This window comes from Taeniopygia guttata, chromosome 12 (genome assembly GCF_048771995.1).
Source record: "Taeniopygia guttata chromosome 12, bTaeGut7.mat, whole genome shotgun sequence".
Classification (NCBI taxonomy): Eukaryota; Metazoa; Chordata; class Aves; order Passeriformes; family Estrildidae; genus Taeniopygia; species Taeniopygia guttata.
In genome coordinates this window covers 17,723,278-17,743,009 of record NC_133037.1, presented here as the reverse complement: position 1 = coordinate 17,743,009, position 19,732 = coordinate 17,723,278, and the positions used below count along the sequence as shown (strand labels likewise).

The 19,732-nt window shown below is 39.9% G+C and overlaps 1 protein-coding gene across 24 annotated transcripts in view; it reads right to left on the bottom strand.

Moving 5' to 3' along the window:
- The window catches only part of ATP2B2 (ATPase plasma membrane Ca2+ transporting 2), a 399,432-nt gene that overhangs the window by 75,898 nt on the left and 303,802 nt on the right, over nt 1-19,732 (bottom strand). For 17 of the 24 annotated variants that reach the window (XM_072934741.1, XM_032750663.3, XM_072934737.1 and 14 more), the window contains 5 exons: nt 16,387-16,644; nt 15,240-15,365; nt 14,434-14,559; nt 3,690-3,854; nt 1,347-1,561 (listed from right to left, as the gene is read on the bottom strand). In XM_072934741.1, the coding sequence (XP_072790842.1) occupies nt 1,347-1,561; nt 3,690-3,854; nt 14,434-14,559; nt 15,240-15,365; nt 16,387-16,644 (890 nt within the window). Of the gene's footprint in view, nt 1-1,346; nt 1,562-3,689; nt 3,855-5,456; nt 5,499-11,018; nt 11,112-14,433; nt 14,560-15,239; nt 15,366-16,386; nt 16,645-19,732 lie in introns of all 24 variants that reach the window. The other 7 variants (XM_030283550.4, XM_072934746.1, XM_072934736.1 and 4 more) reach the window with 2 other exon arrangements.

The window sequence follows — 19,732 nt, the reverse complement described above, 5'->3', positions numbered from 1 at the left end:
ACAGACAGCCAAGCTGTGCCTGTCCCTGCCTATTCATATCTCTAGTTTGCCTTTGATAATTTTTTAAAGGAGTTGCATCATTTTCCTGCAGTAGGTTTGCATTTTAAAGGATAGCTGGAACAGGTTGTTACCTCTCATTTTCTGAGGGGAAAACCCAGCAAAAACCAAGTAAGAAACCTTTCGATGCTGGTTTTTCAGGTTTTTAGTCATAAAAAGGAAAGTAGCCCATGGTTAGTCCTGCTGGTGAGAATGTTCCCTAAAGCAGAACTTTGGTGGGGCCAATAACCCCAAATCCCAGTTACAGACAACCAAGCTGTGCCTGTTCCTGGGGTAATTTGCCTTTGATAAACTAAAAGAGCTGCATCATTTTCCTGCAGTAGGTTTGCATTTTAAGGAATAGCTGGAACAGCAAAGATGAGCCAAAAGAACCAGAGATAACAGCGTTTTTTAAAAATTATCGTTATAGCAAACATTTGGGGTTTTTTCTTAACACTGCTTGAATGCCAGGACATTATCTGGCAGCACATACACATTTTGGGGGAAAAGCAAAAGAGAAAGGGTGTCAGAGGAAGGACATCAGGAGAATGAGAAAACATTTTTAAAGCAGCTACACTCTTCCTTAGCAAAACCCCATCTTTGAGACCTCCTCCTTTTTCCTAATTGTGATATTTGGCTACACAGAAGCCAAGAGATTCCTTCCTAAACTTCCTAAGTCAATTTGTTTACATGCTAAATGGAAATGAACTTTACACGATCTTCATCTAAGATTCTCAGGATGTTTAAATCATCTGATTAAATTGCCCAAGTAATCCTGAAGTCCAGGATGCTAATCCTCTTTAATTTCCTAATAGAACCATTTACATTGACTTCAAAGAACCGAAACTGCATTTAGGAAAAGTACATGAAAGCTTCAGTGAAACTCTTAATTTCTTTTAGTAACTCCAATTTCCCTGAGAAGTGTTCCTGAAGACTCCAAATCCTTGTCAAAAGTTTGTACAACTGCACAAGAAAATTTGAATACAAAATTATTCTATATCAAAAGACTGGACTATTTTCAGAGTACATTCTACTCAATAAGTTTCTGCTTCCTTGCAAATTAAGTAGGTATTTCTATTGTTTTATATTCCTGCACTGTGCAGTTTTAAGGAGATGTGCTGGAAGATGCATTTGCATTTTTGTTAGAAATACTTTCAGTATAAGTTTTCTTTAAAGCAATTTCATGAACATTTTGAGCACAACATTTTTAGACCACCTTTCATCCCATCTGATAAAACCCGAGGACCAATTCAGTAGTGAACTCAAGCAAACAGCACTTTTCTCCCTGGATTATTTTGAATGTCTCTTACCTTTACAGAATAAGCCAGAGAAATAGTGACAGCAAGTGGGAGTCCCTCAGGAACAGCAACCACGAGCACAGTAACACCAATAATGAAGAATTTAACAAAATACTGAACGTAGACAGGAGTGCACTCAGGCAACCACTGCTTCTTGTTGACCACAAAGGTGTCAATGGCAAAATACAGTACCAGGATGATGACAGTGATGGCAGACATCACCAGACCTGGGAGGAGAAATCACCAGTTACCATAAACCCAAACACCACTGAGAACACGAGCAATTAGAAATTGGGATTTGATAGGAAATTCTTTCTTTCTTTCTTTCTTTCTCTGTGACATTTTTCACCAGTACCAATAGCAAGGATAAACTGTACAAGGAAGAAAAAAAACATTGACATAATATACTTACAGCAAGCACACATTCCAGTACACCAGGAATTCTAGGGAATTCATTTTTAAGCACTTACTGCTGCCTTTAAAACTTCCCAGGCAGCACAGGAGTTCTGCTGTCACTTAAGCTAAGCTTATTCGATTTAGCACATTACTTTGCCTGGTACAACATTTGTCTGGCCTTTTAACCCCCACCTTTTACAAATTACTTGTCTATCCATATTTAAACACCTTTCTTCTAAGTATATCTTTAGAGGCTTGAGCCAAGGAGCTTCCCATAGTTTATGTGGCTGTATAAAATGCTATAGGAAAGCCTTTCAGATGAGTCTGGGGGAATATAAAGAGGCAATAATGCAGAATTATCGACTGGGCAGTTTTACACTGGGTTTCTTTAAAGTGTGACTAATACAGGTTTTTCCAAGGTGTCCCTTTTCAAGGGAACGTCTGCAGAGTGTATATTTTCATGTGTAGAGGTTCTAAAGAGACAGAGCCACCAATAAATATTTCACAGAATTGACAAATTATCCCAAGCATTCCATCCCCTCTCCCAGTGGCACAGGCTGCTGGGATGGCACTCCTGCTCCACAGCTTTGTCCCTGGGTTTGAGCACACAAATAAAATTTCCATTATAGTTTTAACTTTGCCTTGCTCTGACCAGCCCTTGGTTTGGCAGATTTGTGTGAAGCAGTTCAGCCTGCATTTTGGAATAAATTAATTTCTCCCTAATGAGATCATAGAGCAGAAGGAGAATGCTGTGAATTTCATCTCTTGACTGCAGTTAAAAAAAAAAAAAAGATAAAGCTTAAGGATGCTAAGGTCGACAGGAAACAGATGAGTCAGGGACATCACTCTGTGCCAGAGGATAAGGGAATATCCATTAAAATATTGTACAGGCTAATACTCCTGACAACATAAGACATCCCCATAGGTTGCTCAACGCCATAGAAAAACCAAATGAGGCAATGATTAATTAATTTAATTGCTGTTCCTTGCCACATTCTGGTCAGAAATCCCTACACAATTACTTTAAGAGTGGTGTTCACATGTCAGAGTAGAAGTCAAGGCAGTGCAGAAAAGCATTTAACCCAAGGAATTAATCACCAGGGGAAATTAAGGAGAGAAGCTGGAGGAATATGAACTGGGGTAAGGCATGAAATTGGATATCAGGGATGATAATCCTGGATTTGGTCACACTCTGCTCAGGAAAAAGGAATTGGCATCATGAGGTTATGTGATCAACTCCTGTGATGAACTCACAGAGGGATGGGAAGGGAAAATCCAGACTGGGGGAGAAGGCTGAGGGAGATGGAACAGAGGGAAAGGGATCTTGTAGGGCCTCCACCAAGGAGCTGAGATCAAAATCTCTTTAAGGAGATCAACATCTCTTTAATATCATGAGAAAAGCAAACCTAAGGAACTTTAGGCCCTTATGGAAGGTTTCCATTCTCTGCCTACATGCTGGAGAAGTTCTGCTACCAGCACCAGGGGCCAGATGGTTCTGGATACAGGAGCTGAAAGATGTGTCGTGCTTGGGGAGAAGGCAGGAATGTGGATATTTGGGGAGAAGAGAATGATTTCAGAATCCATGAGAGGGAAATACTGTGTGAGAGATATTTTGAGATGGTATTAGAGATTCTGAAACCGTGCACTCCCAAATTCTGAGGGGAGATGAAATTAAATACACAATTACTGCACTTGGGAATATTAACTCTGAGAAAAGCTGCATTTCATTTTGATTCAAATATTCATTACAATCTAAGTTGCCCAAAGCTCCTTGACAGTCAAAGCAGATTTTTAGGAGAATAAAAGATCTTCAGCACCACATACTCTCCTCAGAACAGCTGTGTGATGACCCATTTCCAAATCCTGCAGTAAAATAGGGCTTGTCCCTTTTCAGAACCATTTGTTTTCTAGCTCTCTGCCTCCTGTGACCCAGAGGGGTTTGGTGTCCCCCAGCCATACCTGCTTTGCCAATCTGTACTGCCAGCTTGGTCAGCTTTCCCTGCAGGACGGATTTTTCCTTCTTGTGCATGTTGGACTTCTTCTTGTCCTTGTCGTCTCCCTCTCCCCCTTCCGCACTCTTCAGCGGCTGCATCTCCATGGCAGCAGCCCCGTCCTGCTGCTTGGCTGATAATGCAGAACAAAACTGTTACTCCAGAGCTTCATCCCTTCCTTTTCTCTGGGTTCATCCTCTCTGAACCCAGGCAGCATCACAGGGGACAATCTCTGCCAGGGACACCCTTGGCTCCCTGGAGACCCAGCGGGGCTCTGCAGGACACGGCTGTGCCAGCACATCCCTCTGGAAACGTGGGGATTTGGGCTGGAAAGCACTGATTTGGTTTATCCCTCATTACTACCCCCACCCACGATGCTCTGGCCATACACATATATGTCACTGAATGTCTTGGCCGTGACTTGGCAGGTGACAGCCCCAGCCCTGCAGGATTCCCTGGAACAGCAGGGCTCAGGTGCTCCCACAGAGCCATATTCCTCTGGATTTTGGGATGCCTCTCGGAAAGCAGTGCCCCCTCATAATCATATTTCCAATGCAAAGGTTTTGAAGGCCATGTGGCTGCACAGGTGGCCCATGTGTCACCTCTCCGGGCTGCAGGGGCACCTCAGTGACCAGGGGACCACACTCTGCCATCCACCATTGCAGAAAATCCCTCTGTTATAAAGTTTCCTCAGCATTCCGTGATCAAGGTCCTCAGCCCTCGGGTCTGATGGCAGTGGCACCACCACTCCCCCACAAAACCCACACCCCATTTCAGGGCTGGTCCCTCCTTTCCTGACAGAATGCCAGCAGAGGAAACTATTTTTTAATGTGTTTCTGAAAGGCAATGACATTGCAGTGGATATATGTGCATGTGTCTGGTTTGTACAGAGCATAATAAATAAAATAGGATGAGATGAAACAGCTTTGCTTTTGTGAAGAGATTGTACAAGACTGTGCTTGTTTGACCTGGAAATCTAATTTATCTACCTAGCCTGAATGCTTATTATTAATAGCATTTTATTTGGTACTTTTGTACCATGAACCACTGAGTTTCTCTATCCAGTTTCTGTGCCATCACCTTTGCAATGTTCAATATTATCTGAGAAGAGAAAATTATAATTTTATTTGGTATAACCCGAAGAGCTCATGATTGCTGTGTCTTATAATAAAAAGGGAACCATGACTTTGCTTCCGAGAAAGCAAAATATTGATTCCAATTTCTTCCTGACACTGTATATTAAATAAGAAACTCCTAACACTCTGAATCTTCCTGTTGTTTATCCTTATAAAAGGCTTTTACACTGCTAAACAACACCTTGGCTTTAAGGTTTCCTTTTTTTATTGCTTTGTCTTTCCCCTGAAAATGAAGAGATGTCCAGACAATGCCATCAGACACCAGAGATGATGAGACACAAAAAAACTGGGCTGGAAAATCACTAACAATACGTAGGATACACAACTTGTACAGGAAAAAAATTAATTCAAATGAGCTTTGTGAGATGAAAGCAACATCTATAAATGGTTCCTTTAAAATACTCCTCTGCAGCTTGTGGAAGTCACAATCTCTTTGGTTGGGGTTGGTTGTTTGGGGTTTTTTTGGACATTCTGCATGAACAATTAGGGCCAGTTTCACACACAGGCACAGACCACAGGTTGTCACTGTACTTTGGGACAGGGTTGAACTACATGCTCTCAATACAATCCACAACCTCCTGAATAGCAAAGAAGATTACCTTTGTTCTGGTTGTTCTCCATATTCCCATCCTGCATCTTGCCTAAATGATGAAAAATTCCAACAGACAACAGACAGTAAACAACCTTCAGCCAAGACAGAACACGAAAATGGGGATTTTTATCAATGGGAGACAAAAGCCATGAGCACACCACGGGCACCTGGGCACCATCCCCTGCCCTCACGCCTGCACTCACAGAGGGGCCAACCCAGCCTGGCATGCCCAAGGAATTCCAGCCAAGCTCAGGGCTGAAGCACCTTAAATGCTGAATATCAGCACAAATCTTTGAGGAATCTGCATAAATTCAGAGGGGGAGATGAATAAAGTGGATCTGGTGGAAAGAGGAATTGGAATAATATTTCTGAGCTGATGTTCCAGAGGGCTGGGACTTAAAAATTCTGGCATACACCAGTATAGAGTATGGCATTCTTAATGTATTCCAGAATTAAATTAATCATGTTACTAAACTGAGGAAAAAATAGAAACAATGGTGTTAATAAGTCTAAATAACTAAAAAATGTAAATCAGATAGGATTTTAAAATTACATCTTCCTCGCTTGGTTGTACTAATCAGCAAATTTCTTCTGGAAATACAAGTGCCAGGTGACCTAAATTCAGATTTATCCCGAACATAGGTTTACCAAGTGCCTCTTTAATTTCCAGCTTGACATTTTATCCACAAACAGTTTTACCACAGCAAAGTCCTTATTCCTTTGTGCCTTTTTAAAGTGGAAATGTCATTTGAAAGTGTGCATGAGATAAAAATGGCAAAATGTACAAATCACATACAAAACCTTGGTATCCAGAATAACAGCTATATATTTTCAAATGTATTCAGAATTTCTCGGTAGGTTCCCTTATGAAACTTTCACAGTAATTATATGAATTTATGGAAAAGACTACAAGAAATATTATCTCAGAATGGATGACAGTGTCTTTTGGTAGTTATGTAAAATGCACAATAAAAAATGATGCTAAGGGAAATTAGGTTAAAACTCCATTACAGGATTGTTGACACATTCTAATAAGAAATGTACCATCAGAATTTATTAAAAATGTGCCAGCAGGTACATCTTGTTCTTCTGACTGCTATGTGGATTAATTTTTTCACTCTGCTGTGAATAAATCACAACAAAATGGAAAAGCTAAGATGTGTCTCTTGCATGTTGGTCTTTGCACTAAGTGGGAGAGCAAAAGTGACCAAATTAATCTTGTATTTGTCAAAAATAGGCCCCAGTGCCACACTGGGAAATTCCAAAGCCCAGAAGCAGAGCCAGGGAAAGGACATCTCCTGACCTAAAGTCATCTCAGAGCTCAGGTGGATAAACCACTGACCATCAGCTGCTTCTCTGTATTTCTAATTCTATTCCCACCCTGGCAATAACATGACTTCTTAAAATCCAGACTCCACCTTCCAGAGCTTTACACTTTGCACAAGAGAGGAATCCATGAACCTGAGCAAAACCAAGCTCAATTTCACGGGGAAATTCCCTGTAACACCTTGGCTCTGGGGCACAGTTGGACTCAGTACCTGCCTGGTGGCTGTTTGTCTTAGAAGGGCTTTTAATAAAGTTACTAGATAACACAAAATATCTCTGGAGATTTGGATTTCTGGCTGGAGCACAAAGCCATCCCAAAGAACTGGAAGGCATTAATTTAGAGCGGGCAGTCTGCTCCATTTCCTGCTCTGGAGATCCTTTTGCAGAGTGCAATTCCTAACCTCAGAGTGGCAAAAAAATTGAACAATATTCAACTTTCAAAAATATAAAAATCACCAACAAAACCCAAACGTGGCTGTCCCAACTGGCAAACATATCACAGAGATAATTTTTTTTTGTAAATTAAAATATGAACTTTTAAGATATATTTGCTATTTAATAGCATAATTATCATAATAAATTACAAAAAGAATTGACTGGCTACCTGAAAATAACAGTACACAAAATAAACAATCATTAACAACAGTTTAAACTCAGATATTTAAAAAAAATACATTCTTAATACTCTTAAATCTACTGCATTCAGGTTATTGAGTGGGGGAAGTCATCAGAGGTAGTTACAGTTTAGTTATTTAGACAGAATAACAAAGAGAAGGTAATTTGAGTAATGAAGATAAAGAAAAGGAAGCTGTAAACTATTTATATCCTCCTGTGCCAAATAATTTTAAGGCTGCACTTTGGTATAAAATATGGACAGGGAAATTAAGGCAGAAAGAAAGGTGACAGAATCACCACTGCTGAGAGATCCTTCCTCCTTCCAGGTCCAAATACTCCCCCATCCTCCTCTCCTTGGTGCATTATTTGGAATTGTCAAAAGGAGGAGTATTTATTAATATTTTGATAGCATCATGTGAAATAATACTTTAAAAATAAAATAGTTTTTTACATAATTCTGAAAATAATTTTGTTTTCTGTTTGGAGTAATAAATAAAATGAATGTTGTTTGGGCTGGAGAAATCCATCTGAGTTCTTTATTGCTTTTCTAAGCAAGGATGAAAAATCAGAAATTTTAGAATATCATTTCTAACATCTGTATTCTGCAGCTGATTTTGAAAGTTCTGAATTTAAATATAAATATTTTTCACATGCCTTTGCCTCACTACAATTCCTGTATTTTGGAAAGGACTCCTGACACCTTTACTGACAAAACTCTTACTATAAAAGTCATGGACTTCACCAAACAAAATTCCTAAGGAAAGCCTCCCTTTTACCTGCTGCAGCCCTTGAGGACAATGTCACAGAACAACAAATTCCTATCAATGTTTTGGAAATTATTTCCCTCATTTGGAAATTATTTCTAAATTGGAAAAAGTGCTTGGAATCAACCAAAGAAAATAATGGACTTGTGTTCCAAGTGCTGAGAGGGAACCACTGTGTTAGCAGGACGTTTTAGATAATTCTTCTATGCATTCAATAAATAACTTTCCTTAAAATTCAGAAATATATTAACATATAAATTTTTAAATGCATTAAAAATAGAAAAATAATATTTAAAAGTAAGCTCAAACTGCAAATTGCTTTGCAGGAGCAGAAGTAGCTCAGTACCTACACTGGGATTGGCTGTAGATGTAAAATATTCCAGCAGAGATTTCTCTGACTCTGGTAAGCCATTTCTATACCTTTTCTATATTTTATGAACACACATTTATGTAGCAAATTCTCTATCTTACAAAAGCCAAAAATACCCCAACAACCCACCCTGGAAATCCTGACTTAGGAAGGTGGCAGTGCTCTACTGGAAAGAAATCAAATTTGGGGTAATTTGAGCTACTAGAAGGAAATCAAATTTGGGGTAAACAAGCTGTAAACAATGATTGTTGCTTCCTTGATTTTCATTTTTTAAAGTTACCTTTACTAAACATAATACTTTGGAATGAGTTTTCCTGAATTACTACATTTCTGCAAAATTTTCTGCTCTGTTTATGGCCTTAACTTGCAACCTTTCAAAAACTGAATGTATTGTTCACCATTCTGACAATGAGATCAGCAACAATTCTTTATTTTGATCTCAACTCCTAAAACTCAACATTTATAAAAATTTATGAGTTCCTTTGGTACAGCACATAATACTTAGGCTGGGTCACAAAGTAAATGAATTTATCACTACAGGCTCACAGGCTGACAACAAAGTCTTTCTTTTGTGTCAATTATTGACAATTAAGAATGAAAATGTTTTATCTGAAATGTAATTGGCCGATTTTTCAAGCAATAACATTTCTTGAGCTTGCTACTTATTCAAGTATACAATTATTAATTCTTATTTAAAGGTATTATCTACACAAAGGTATTACTTTAGGTAAAATTCTTGTTTCCAGTCACACCTCAGGAAGAATTTTCAGATTTAAAAAAAATATTCATTTCATCCAGACCAGAAGAATATGCAGATGAATTTGTGGTGCTTGTGCTGTAACTTATCCTCTCCTTCCTTTCTCCCCTCCAAACCATATCTATATTTTCACTATTTAACTCATCATAATCAGCAGTTCTAACTGAGAAATTACCAGAAATCTGGCGTTGCCCATTTCCCAGATAATTCCAAAGCACTCAGACCTATGTTGGCCTGTCTGATTCTCTGAGCAGTTGAATTGTGGAAAGCCTCTCCTGTCCTTGTTGATCAAAGAGCAGCAGAATAATTGCACTGCCTCATCTCAGAGGAGCTAAAATCCAAAACATCCTTAACTGCACAAAAAATTCCCTGCACACTGCAAAGCCCTGAGCTTGTATCTCTCAGCTCCAGGATAAACATGGGCAGTAACTTTTGTTCCTGACTGGAGAGAGGATGGTGGAAAACCACATCCCTAATTCCGACACTGATCTAATATCCCCTGGAACTCAATTTCCTCATTAAGCTCAGCATTAAGCCCAAACACAGCAGGGATTTACCAGGCAGCCCCAGCTCTGAGCAGAGCCCAGGCAGCACCCCCACAGCAATGGAGAATAAAACACTTACAATCATTCCCTGGTTCTTGATCTTTAGGGAATCTGGAACCAGAATGATGGAGGTCCCTGCCATGCAAGGAGATGCAGGGATTATAATTCCTAGTTTTCCAGAATAGGTTTTAAATTTGGTTATATGTTTATTTTATATGATTTGAAAATAGGCTTAAAGATTTCCTGTGTCACTGTTTTAAATAAGATCCTACAGCAGTAAATCTTGTTCCTTGTTTAGCACTTGATATTGCTGTCAGAAACTCTCATTTCACATGCGAAATGCAACCTGCATGGCAAAAAGTCTTCTTTCACCAATGTGAAGTAGAACGACTTTACTCAGTATTTTTGGCTCTGCACAAGAAGGAAAGGTTGCTTGGCAAATAAAGGCTCATGTATCTGATTAGCAGCAAAATACAGCTCATGCCTACACTAATATTGACCTATTCAATCCAATTTAACACTGGAATTGGACTATTAGGAGAGACTCTGAAATATCTGTGTGCTAACAAGCAGGGTCAGGAATCTGTACTGGGACACAGTCAAAACTGGCAGCAGGAATGGTTTGGTTTGGGTTTAGTTTGCACAGGCAGGCTCTGGAGAAAGTCACTGAGGGCTCAGACAAATATCCACAAAACTTCTTGGTCCCTCCTGAAACAGATGCTGAAAACAGATGCTCCTAACACAGCATTGGTTGAAATGGAGGCAGATCTCTGATCCCAGCCCTCTCTCAGAACTGTGTGAGGAATTAGGAGTGAAAAACAGAAGCAGAGAGAATCCCTTTCTCATGCTGCTCCTCTCCAGATCTGTGCTGAATAATGAAATTTTATAATAAAACTTCGAGCGAATCTGCCCAAAAGTTTTGAAACTGGCCTGACATAACTGCTTCTTTTAGCTGCAGTTTGAATGGCAAACAGATCCCAGTGCCAAGCTCTGCCAGGCTGAATTCTGTGGGAATGAAGCTGCAGCACCCCTGTGGCCCCTCTGCCAAGCTCCTGCAGAGCATGTGGAGCAGGATCTCTCAGAGTGCACTCACACACACACAACATCTGTGCAGGGCAGCCAGGGGAGAGGGAATTTGACACAGTCAGGAGAGAAATCCATCAAATCACACAAGCCGGGGGTTGTGACGTACCATTGACTAAGCTGGCATTTGCATTATCAGTGGCATTTGCACCTGCTGCACCATCTGTGGCTGGAGGAGGGTGGGAGGAGGGATGGGAAGAATCTACTGAGCAATAATGGATAAAAAAAAACAAAACCAAACCAAAACAAACGAAAAAAACACACAAAAACAAAACAGCAAATAATAAATAAATAATAACAGCAACGCGAATGAATGCACGTGACAGAGCGAAAAGCCTTCGTGGCTTTGTTTGCTCCCAAAATCAAAGAGTTTGAAATTAATTAACACAAATTTCCAAAGCAATGTGGCATTGGGAAGGAGTTACAAAGTAAGCTGAAAACTCAAATAATAATAGCAATAATAATAATAACAATAGTAATAACAAAAGATAAATATGAAACACATTTAGCAAAGTTAAGGGAGTTGGTGAGAACAGACTGTCCTGTGTGCATTTCTTTAGTCTTTTTATATCTTATTTTTTGTACTTTAATGTAATTTATGCATTTTTAAGTGGCTGAAATGTTTCCTTTGGAGTTAATTTACACAGTGAATGTGTAGCTTTAAAATTTGCATTTAAAAATGTATTATAACAATATCTGTACATACTTCTACATAGTACAGTAGCAATTATTTTATGTTTTAAATAATTTTGCACATTATGATTGATCATCACTGGTGCATCCCAGTCTAACAGGGCTCAATCCATGCCCTGCCATCACCCAGGTAAAATGCACATTGATCTGAGTAGAAACATGGAATTTTCCTATGTTTTGTATGGGAAAGGCAAAAATAGTCTTGAGGAGAATAAGGGGTTATTTTAAATCCAGATAACAGACATGATACATTTCCTGGTTTGTGATGACATGAAGGAAGAATCAGAAAAGAAAACCTCTTCTTCTTTTCAGTTATTATTCACATATTAGAGAAAATTGGACAAGAAATCTTTCCTCATAGGAAGGTGAAAAGCTTAAAGAAGGTTTTATCATTTTACTATGTTTTTTTATAATAAAGTTCAATAAAATTAGTCTCTGCAAATAATAGCTGAAACTTATTTTGTTTTGTTTCTGGTGGTGAATTTCTCACAACAGAACCAAGTCCTCCCATGAATCCTGACCAAGACTTTCAAGCTGCTCCGGTCCTTGCCTCACAGGGATTATTTTGTGCTGTACTGGGTTGGTACTGCAGAAGAATGGGCTGATTTTATTTACAAATGGCAAATTGGGAGAAGAAAATAAACAGCTCCCAGGATTTAAAAACACACCCTGTGCAACTGCATTCAGGAAAATTTCAATTGCAAATTTGATTACTGTGGTGGCAACGACTTAAACTGTTTTGGTGACTCGTCCTTGCTCTTTATTCCGTTTGGATCCCCACCCCAACCAGCACAGCAAGAGCTGCTAACAGCAAATCAAGTATTCCACATTAAATACTTTGCAATTTACTTCTGGAGAACAGCTGATTATTCCAGCTGAACGGGAAGATTTGCAACACTAACAACGCCTGCACACCAGAAGATTTGGCACCAGCAATCTTGTTGATTTGAAATAATTTTTTTTTAAATTTCAACTTGACTGATTCAAAGATGATTATTTCAATCAGCAGTTCCCCCCTGATTTGCACCATTGGATGGGATACAATTCTTACTCTACCTGGAAGCTGCTGTTCCTCCTCCTGTTTCACACCTGCATGATGATTTTTAAAGTGTTAATGAACAATGAAAGCACACACCCACACGGACTGAAAGGGGCAGGATTTCTGAGAACTGCAGGTTTATGTACCAGAGGTTTTGAGTTGGTGCCTCCATCTGCCCCCAGCTCTGCCCAGGCACGAGCACAAAACTGCATCAGAAAATGTGGAGGAATTCTCTATTTTATGGGTTCTTTATATTCTAGCTGTTTCTACAGAGCAATGTTCAATTAAATTCTGTGTCTGCATCCAAATTCTAGCACACCTCTGTAAGAATCTCTCTCTTTGGCTAAGTTACAACCACAATGTGGTGCAAACGCCCTGATTTCTCTTTTTTCCTGCCTTTCCAGGCTCTTCCCAGTGAAACCTGAGAGAGCCACCAGTGTCCTGAGCCCAGCCTAGGGAGGCCAGCCCAGTTAAACCCAGCCCAGGGAACTCTCACATCACACAGGGGTGAAGCTGCTCCTCCTCTCCTCCAGACCACACAAAGGCCCTGAAGGACAGCAAAAGCAAACCCCAAGGTGCTGCTCAAAACTAGTCTGGCATGAAAGAGTTTTGCTTTGTGAAGTTTCAGTCTCTTCTCATTTTACTTCTCCTGGAGCCCCCATGCCTGGCAGCTATTGTGTATTTCTGTGCAGAAATGAAATGGTAAACATTTCATTTAGTAAAAAGAAATTTCCTCAAAGCAGCAGGGAGTCAAAGGCAGACACTTGTTGAACATACTCAGAAATGGAAATTGTAGGTCTTAAAAACCACTTGAATTTGGCCTTCCTATCTCCAACTTCATATAAAAAGATGGAAAAAAAAAAAAAAAAGTGGAATCATATTGCCTGACAGATAGCAAATAAAATGTTCAGTAAAGCTTTATCTTCTTTTTTTTATTAATAGTGAAAACCACTAGAAAGAGCAGAAATGTCTGAAAAACCTGTATTAATTGGCCCTTAATCATATCTGAAAGACAACTATTCTTAGGACAGACTTGGAATGAAATTGTGGAAGCAGAACCATTTACAAGACTGGGTGAAGAAAAACTGGCAAGGACAGACATTAAATCATGTTTCTGCTTAGTGTGCATCCCATAAATTAGCAAATGCTTATGACATCACACTGTAATAAGGTGAAAAGCCCAAAGAGGCTTCTTGATTTCATTAACTGATGCAGGACATGAAAGTAAAACTGTCTGCTAACATTTACTGCTACATTCTTGGCTTTTACTATTCTTAGCTCGACCTTTACACCTGAAGAAATTAAAATGCCTCTCAAGTCAGTCACTGACATTAAACAACCAGGCTAGCAAAGAGCCAGAGCTTATCTTTATTTCAGTCCTGAAGCTCCAACACAGATGCTATTTCCATGGCCAAGGGTTTTTTTTTTTTCCCTGGGGAAAAAGAATTGAATTGATAGAAAAGCACAAAATCTTAGCAAACTGTAGGTGAGCATGGATTCATGTAGAGAAGCCACAGCAATTGGAGCATGCCCAGCTGTTCCCTTGCATTTCAGCATGGACTGGGAGCCTGCAGTTTCACACTGGAAAAACATCTTGTTATCCAATGGATTTATTGGCTAACAGCTTCTGCTGTTTTTCTGTGTGACATGTGATGATAAAAATGTGTCATAAAAAAAAAAAAAAAAAAAGGCAGTTTGAAAAATCACATTTATTTGTCAAAAGCGGAGGAGAGCTCTGGCTGCACAAAGCCCAGGAGCTTTCTCTGGAGCATCCTGGTGTTGGGAGACTTACCTTTCTTGTCTTTCTTCTCCTCCTCTTCTCCCCCAGCTCCCAGCAGAGTGAAGATGATGCCAGTCTGAGAATTCACCCCCACAGCAGTCACCAGCATCCGCCCAGAGCCTTCCATGACATGGGTGCCTGAAAAGAGGCAAGAAAGGTTACTGAGAGCTAAAATAAATGTAAAAAATTATGTTTTCTGACTGTATTGAGAGAGATTTGCTGCACTTTATAAAGCTATATTGAGGGGCATATAACCACGTAACCAAAATAAACCCTGTTGTGCATTATTCTCAAACAAGAATTAATGCTTAAGCACAAACCTCAGGCAGCACATCCATCAGGTTCTCTTTTTAAAAGAAATATTGTCACTAATCGAGTTTATCTTCTGCAAGAAAACAGTTTCAGCAAGACATCACAAATACACAAATTAGGTCAAAAAAAAAAAAAACCAAAATCAATTCAATTCAAACCTAAAGATCAGAAAATATCTTTAAAAGCCAGCAGAGACTTGGTTGGTTCAGCTGGAAAGGAAAAGCGCTGAAACCTTCCTCAGAAATTTATCAGAGCTTCCTTTAAGGTGTGCCACAATTTCCAAATACCTTTTAATTAAGGACTTGCTATTTGCATCCCTGTGCTTTGTTCTGAGGGAATCTTCTCCTGAATTGGAAGACAAAGGCGGATAAAAATATCCTCCAAAAAGTGCCATTGGCTCCTACGCTCCCAGAGCAGCTTTCCCAGGAGAAGAGGCACCCAGCAGAGCCCAGCCTTAGCTGTGCCCAGCTGGAGAGGGCAGGGCAGGGGGATGGGGCAGGTTTTACCTGACAGCAGCATCGGGTCTTTGTCCACGGATTTGCGGACCTGGTCGGACTCTCCAGTCAAGGAGCTCTCATCGATTTTGAGATCATTTCCTTGAATAAATATCCCATCAGCAGGTAGAAGGTCACCTGTGGTCAGAACGTGGCGATGGAAAACCTCCATGAGATTGCTTTTAGGATTGCATTATGAGTTTTGTTATAAAAATCACAATTAATTGCATTAAAAAGGTGAAATGAAAGAGAAGGGGAGGAATTACTCCTGATTCTGTCCACATGAACCACAGTACTGCAATCCAACGAGGAAAGGCCTTTTATTGCAAACATGTTCTGCTTCGTGCTATCCCAGAGTCCAAATGCAGCACATTTAACACACAGTGGGCATCTCCATGATGGGGGAAGTTCTCCTCACATCACCTGACGGTTTCTCCATCAGACTGCATAGGAATTAACAGCAGCTAATTAACAGCTGAGCTGCCCTTTCCCCTTCCCCCTCAGGGAGCCCTTAGGTAAGTCCAGGAGAAATGTGCTGGCTGATGGAAGAGGGATATTGCTGGAATTAACAACTCGCTCCAGAGCACCCAGAGTTCCTGCAGGAGTCTTTCACTCCACTGGAGCACAGGGCTTTCCCTATGGCATGGAATTATCAGGCACCTGATCTGGGGGATCAATCTGGGTCTGAAGCAACTTGTGAGGTGATCACAGAAGCCCAATTCCCTTCTACACAACATTTAAAAACACTTCCTCTTGCCCCTAACCAGACAGAAATAAAAATAAATAAATCTGAATAATGTAATTCTCCATGACAGAGAATTTATAAACTTCTCTATTTGTATGAACAAATACAGAAAACTGGAAGGACAAGAAAACTGGAAGAACAAATACAGAAAACTGGAAGGAACTAGAAAACTGACCGGTCCTTCTCCTGGTCAGTGAAAGATGTTTACACTAACTAAATTGGTTTCTTAGCACAGTTTTACAGCAGGTCTTTATTTTGCTCTCCTTTTGCCCTGACAGCTCAGGTGTCACCTCAGCGTGGCCAAGAGTGACTTTTCTGCCATCTAAACCTGCCATAACGCTGCCAGTGGAGCGTGTCCATCCTGCTGGGAAGGGCCAGCAGAGCAAACCAAGGGCCCAAAGGCCGTGCACTCACCGTATTTGACCTGTGCAATGTCCCCAACCACGATCTCCGCCACGGGGATCTGGATGACCTGTCCCCCTCGCACCACGGTGAACTTCTGCTCCTGCTCGATGCGGCTCTGCAGCCCCCGGAACTGCTTCTCCTTGCTCCAGTCGTTGAAGGCAGTGACCAGGACAACACAGATGACAGACAGAAGGATGGCAGCACCTTCAATCCAGCCAGCTTCGGCCTCCCCCTCATCCTCAGCGCCTCCTGTCGCAGTACCACACCCTGCAGAGATGGAAAGGAGCAGTTTTGGGAGTGTTGGATGTACCACAAGAAATGGAATTTGTGACACGACAAGGGGTGTGGAAAGCACATTTCTCTCCCTCTCAGGATTTTTCATAGAGGTGCACAGAGAGAAATGAAAGAGAAAACAATTTCTATTTCTGCTCCTTGTTTTTTTTTCCTGTGTGGAATGTGTTTAGAGAATTGTTTACCTGGAGTGAGTGCTTGATTGGATTCTGGTGAGGACTGTTTGAGCCTGATGGCCAATCCAGTCCACTGTGTCTGGACTGTCGGGAGAGGGTCACGAGTTGTTTTAGAGTCAGAGAAAGTAGTATGTAATATTAGTATCCTCCTTTTATATAGTATATTAATGTATTTTAACATAGTTATAATAAAGAAATAATTCAGCCTTCTGAATTGAATCAGGCATCATCATTTCTTCCCATTGGGTTCACCTGCATTTACAATAAAGGGGAGGGGATGGAGCTGCTTTTCCAAGCACTGCCTCCTGATGAAATGTGGCAGAGTGGAGGAAAAGGACAAATAATAATAAAAAAATTTTTTTCTGTGGAAAAGAGAAAGGAAATAAATTTACAGAAATCTTAATCCTTTTAAATTTTATACTGAGCAACCCATCCTTGCTGAACCGGGACTAAACAAAAGTAAGGAGAAATTCTGCTATGTGATAGAGGACTCTGAGCTTCACCTGAGCCACCAAAACCTGCAGGATAAGAATAAGAATAATACTGAAAGTGACAGGAAGGACTAAAACAATGAATGACATTAAATAATGCAAAGCAATGGCATTAAATTCACATTAACACCCTGCCAGATTAATATAAACCATTTTAACACAATATTTTTTAACAATTTTCAACACAATTTCTAAATGTTCTCAACTAAACACACTTACAGGGAACACTCATTAAAAAAATACTGGGGTCAACTGAGTTTCTCAGCATTTCAATTTGATAATGAATGTATTAAGGAACACTGAGTAAAAACAATTCCAGTATTAATTCATCAGTCTTCCCCACAGAGAAATGCAGTGGGATGCTTCTAGAACTGCAAGTACATTATTGCTGCCAAAAGCAAAACAGTATTAAGAGAACCACTCTGTTCTGAATTGTTAATTCTGAATTAATTTATATACATCTGCTAATTATTTATTTCAAAGTTGGATGCAATAAAAATTTAAATAGATAATATTCACTAAAGAAAAATGGCACAGCTCTCCTTCTTACTTAAGGGCATCTGGGAGAAATACTGGACAGCCAAGGGCACATTCCAGAGTCACAATCCAGAGAAATCCCAGCTGGTGGGAGAGAGGAGAACTCAGCCTGGCCAGCAGAGCCTCCTCTCCTGAGGGATCTGGGAAGAATTGCTCCAATTTTCCATGAAGACTGGGACCAGGCAGGAATTTGACATCACCTCTCCACCTTACCCAGGTACCAGGGGCTTCAGCAGCTTCACTTCCACCTCTGACTGAAGTTTAATTTGGTTTATTCATCACCTCCCACTGGAGAGAATTTACAACCAGATTGATTTCTGTATTTAAATTACAAACTGGAGCATCATAATCCATTCACCAGCTGAGTAATTAATCTTGCATGTGAACAATAACAAAACGACCAAAAGTCAAAGGAGGAAAGATGAGTCTGAACAGCCACTGAGAGAGGAAGAAAATAAAAATGAAGGGAGTTTTTAGCCAAGTTCTCTGTAGTTTACACTGAGTTTCTAAGGCAAAGGCTGCTCCCAAGGGATCTCCTGGCAGGGATCTCCTTCCACTGCTGGCCCACCCAAACCTTCAGCACAAGAACCTCACTAGGAAGAAATTAAGAAAACTAACTAAGAAACTAAGAAGAAATTAAGAAATTAACTCAAGGAAGAAATTAAGAAACTTTTTAAGTTCAGTGCCTTCAGCTGCTCATTACCAGCCTCAAATGCAACTCAGAATCCAACCCTGCAACTTCCCCCTGCAGCAGAATAGGGGGTTTGGGAAGGACTAAGGAATTTTGCTCTGTTTAACCTTAATCATCTCAACTTGGCTGTCTTGGATTTTTAGATTCCCTTTCCAAATCAGCAGATTCGGTTTTGTCTTGATTGTTTTAAATGGTTTCCTAGTGCAAGTACTTCTGTTTCAGCAGATGTAACACCAGAATTCACTCTCCTTTTTTTATTAGATAAGACTTATAATTAAATATGATGAATATTCTGGTTTTTAATAGCAAACCTCCTCTTCTATTTCTCACAAAAGAAACATAGCCTGGTCTCGCCACAGTCAAACACTGATTTTATTTCCTTTTCAGATGGTTGAAATTTAGCCCAGCTTGTACAAAATTACGAAGAGCTGCTGCAGAGTAATATTTCCAAGACTCTTCAGTTTTAAAAAAAATAATCTTGATTAGGCAAAATCAGGAAAAAAATAAATATACTCCTTGACTTGAGCAGCGAGGTTAATTTTGTGTTTGTCTTGTCAGAACTGATCTCCATGTTGACATAAATGGTACCACGGAACATGCAAATAATACAAAATATTATCATTAACATAAAAGGACTTATCTGTAGATACCTTGTAGATTAAGCACAACCAAATAAAATATTTCACTTTTCAGCTGAAAACTTTGTTTTATTCCAGCTGAAAAAAGTTGTTTGTAACAATGAAAGAAAATCTGAAGGAAACAGATTGAATTTAGATCAAGTTCTTGGAAAGTGTCCCTAAATCTGACAAGCTTCCACACTGAATAAAAAATTATGTTTATGACTCAAAATCCTGAGACAATCCTCCACAACCCAATGAAAACAACAAAATTTTAAATGCATTTAATTTTATTTTCTGTTCCTTTCATCTGACAATGATAAATTCAGGTGGAGCAGAGGTGTTTGAAGGGAGGAAGGAATTTTAGGAGTAGAGGAATTAATTGCCAGACCTCATAAGAACCTGAATTCTTTGAGAGGGATGGAGGAAATTCTGAGTTGATTTTTGAGTTGTTAATTGTTGAGATTCAATGTGGCTTCTCTAAAACCCCAGAGGATCCCCTGGCCCAGGTGAGAAGTCGATCAGACCATCAGAATTTCCCCAAATTTTTTC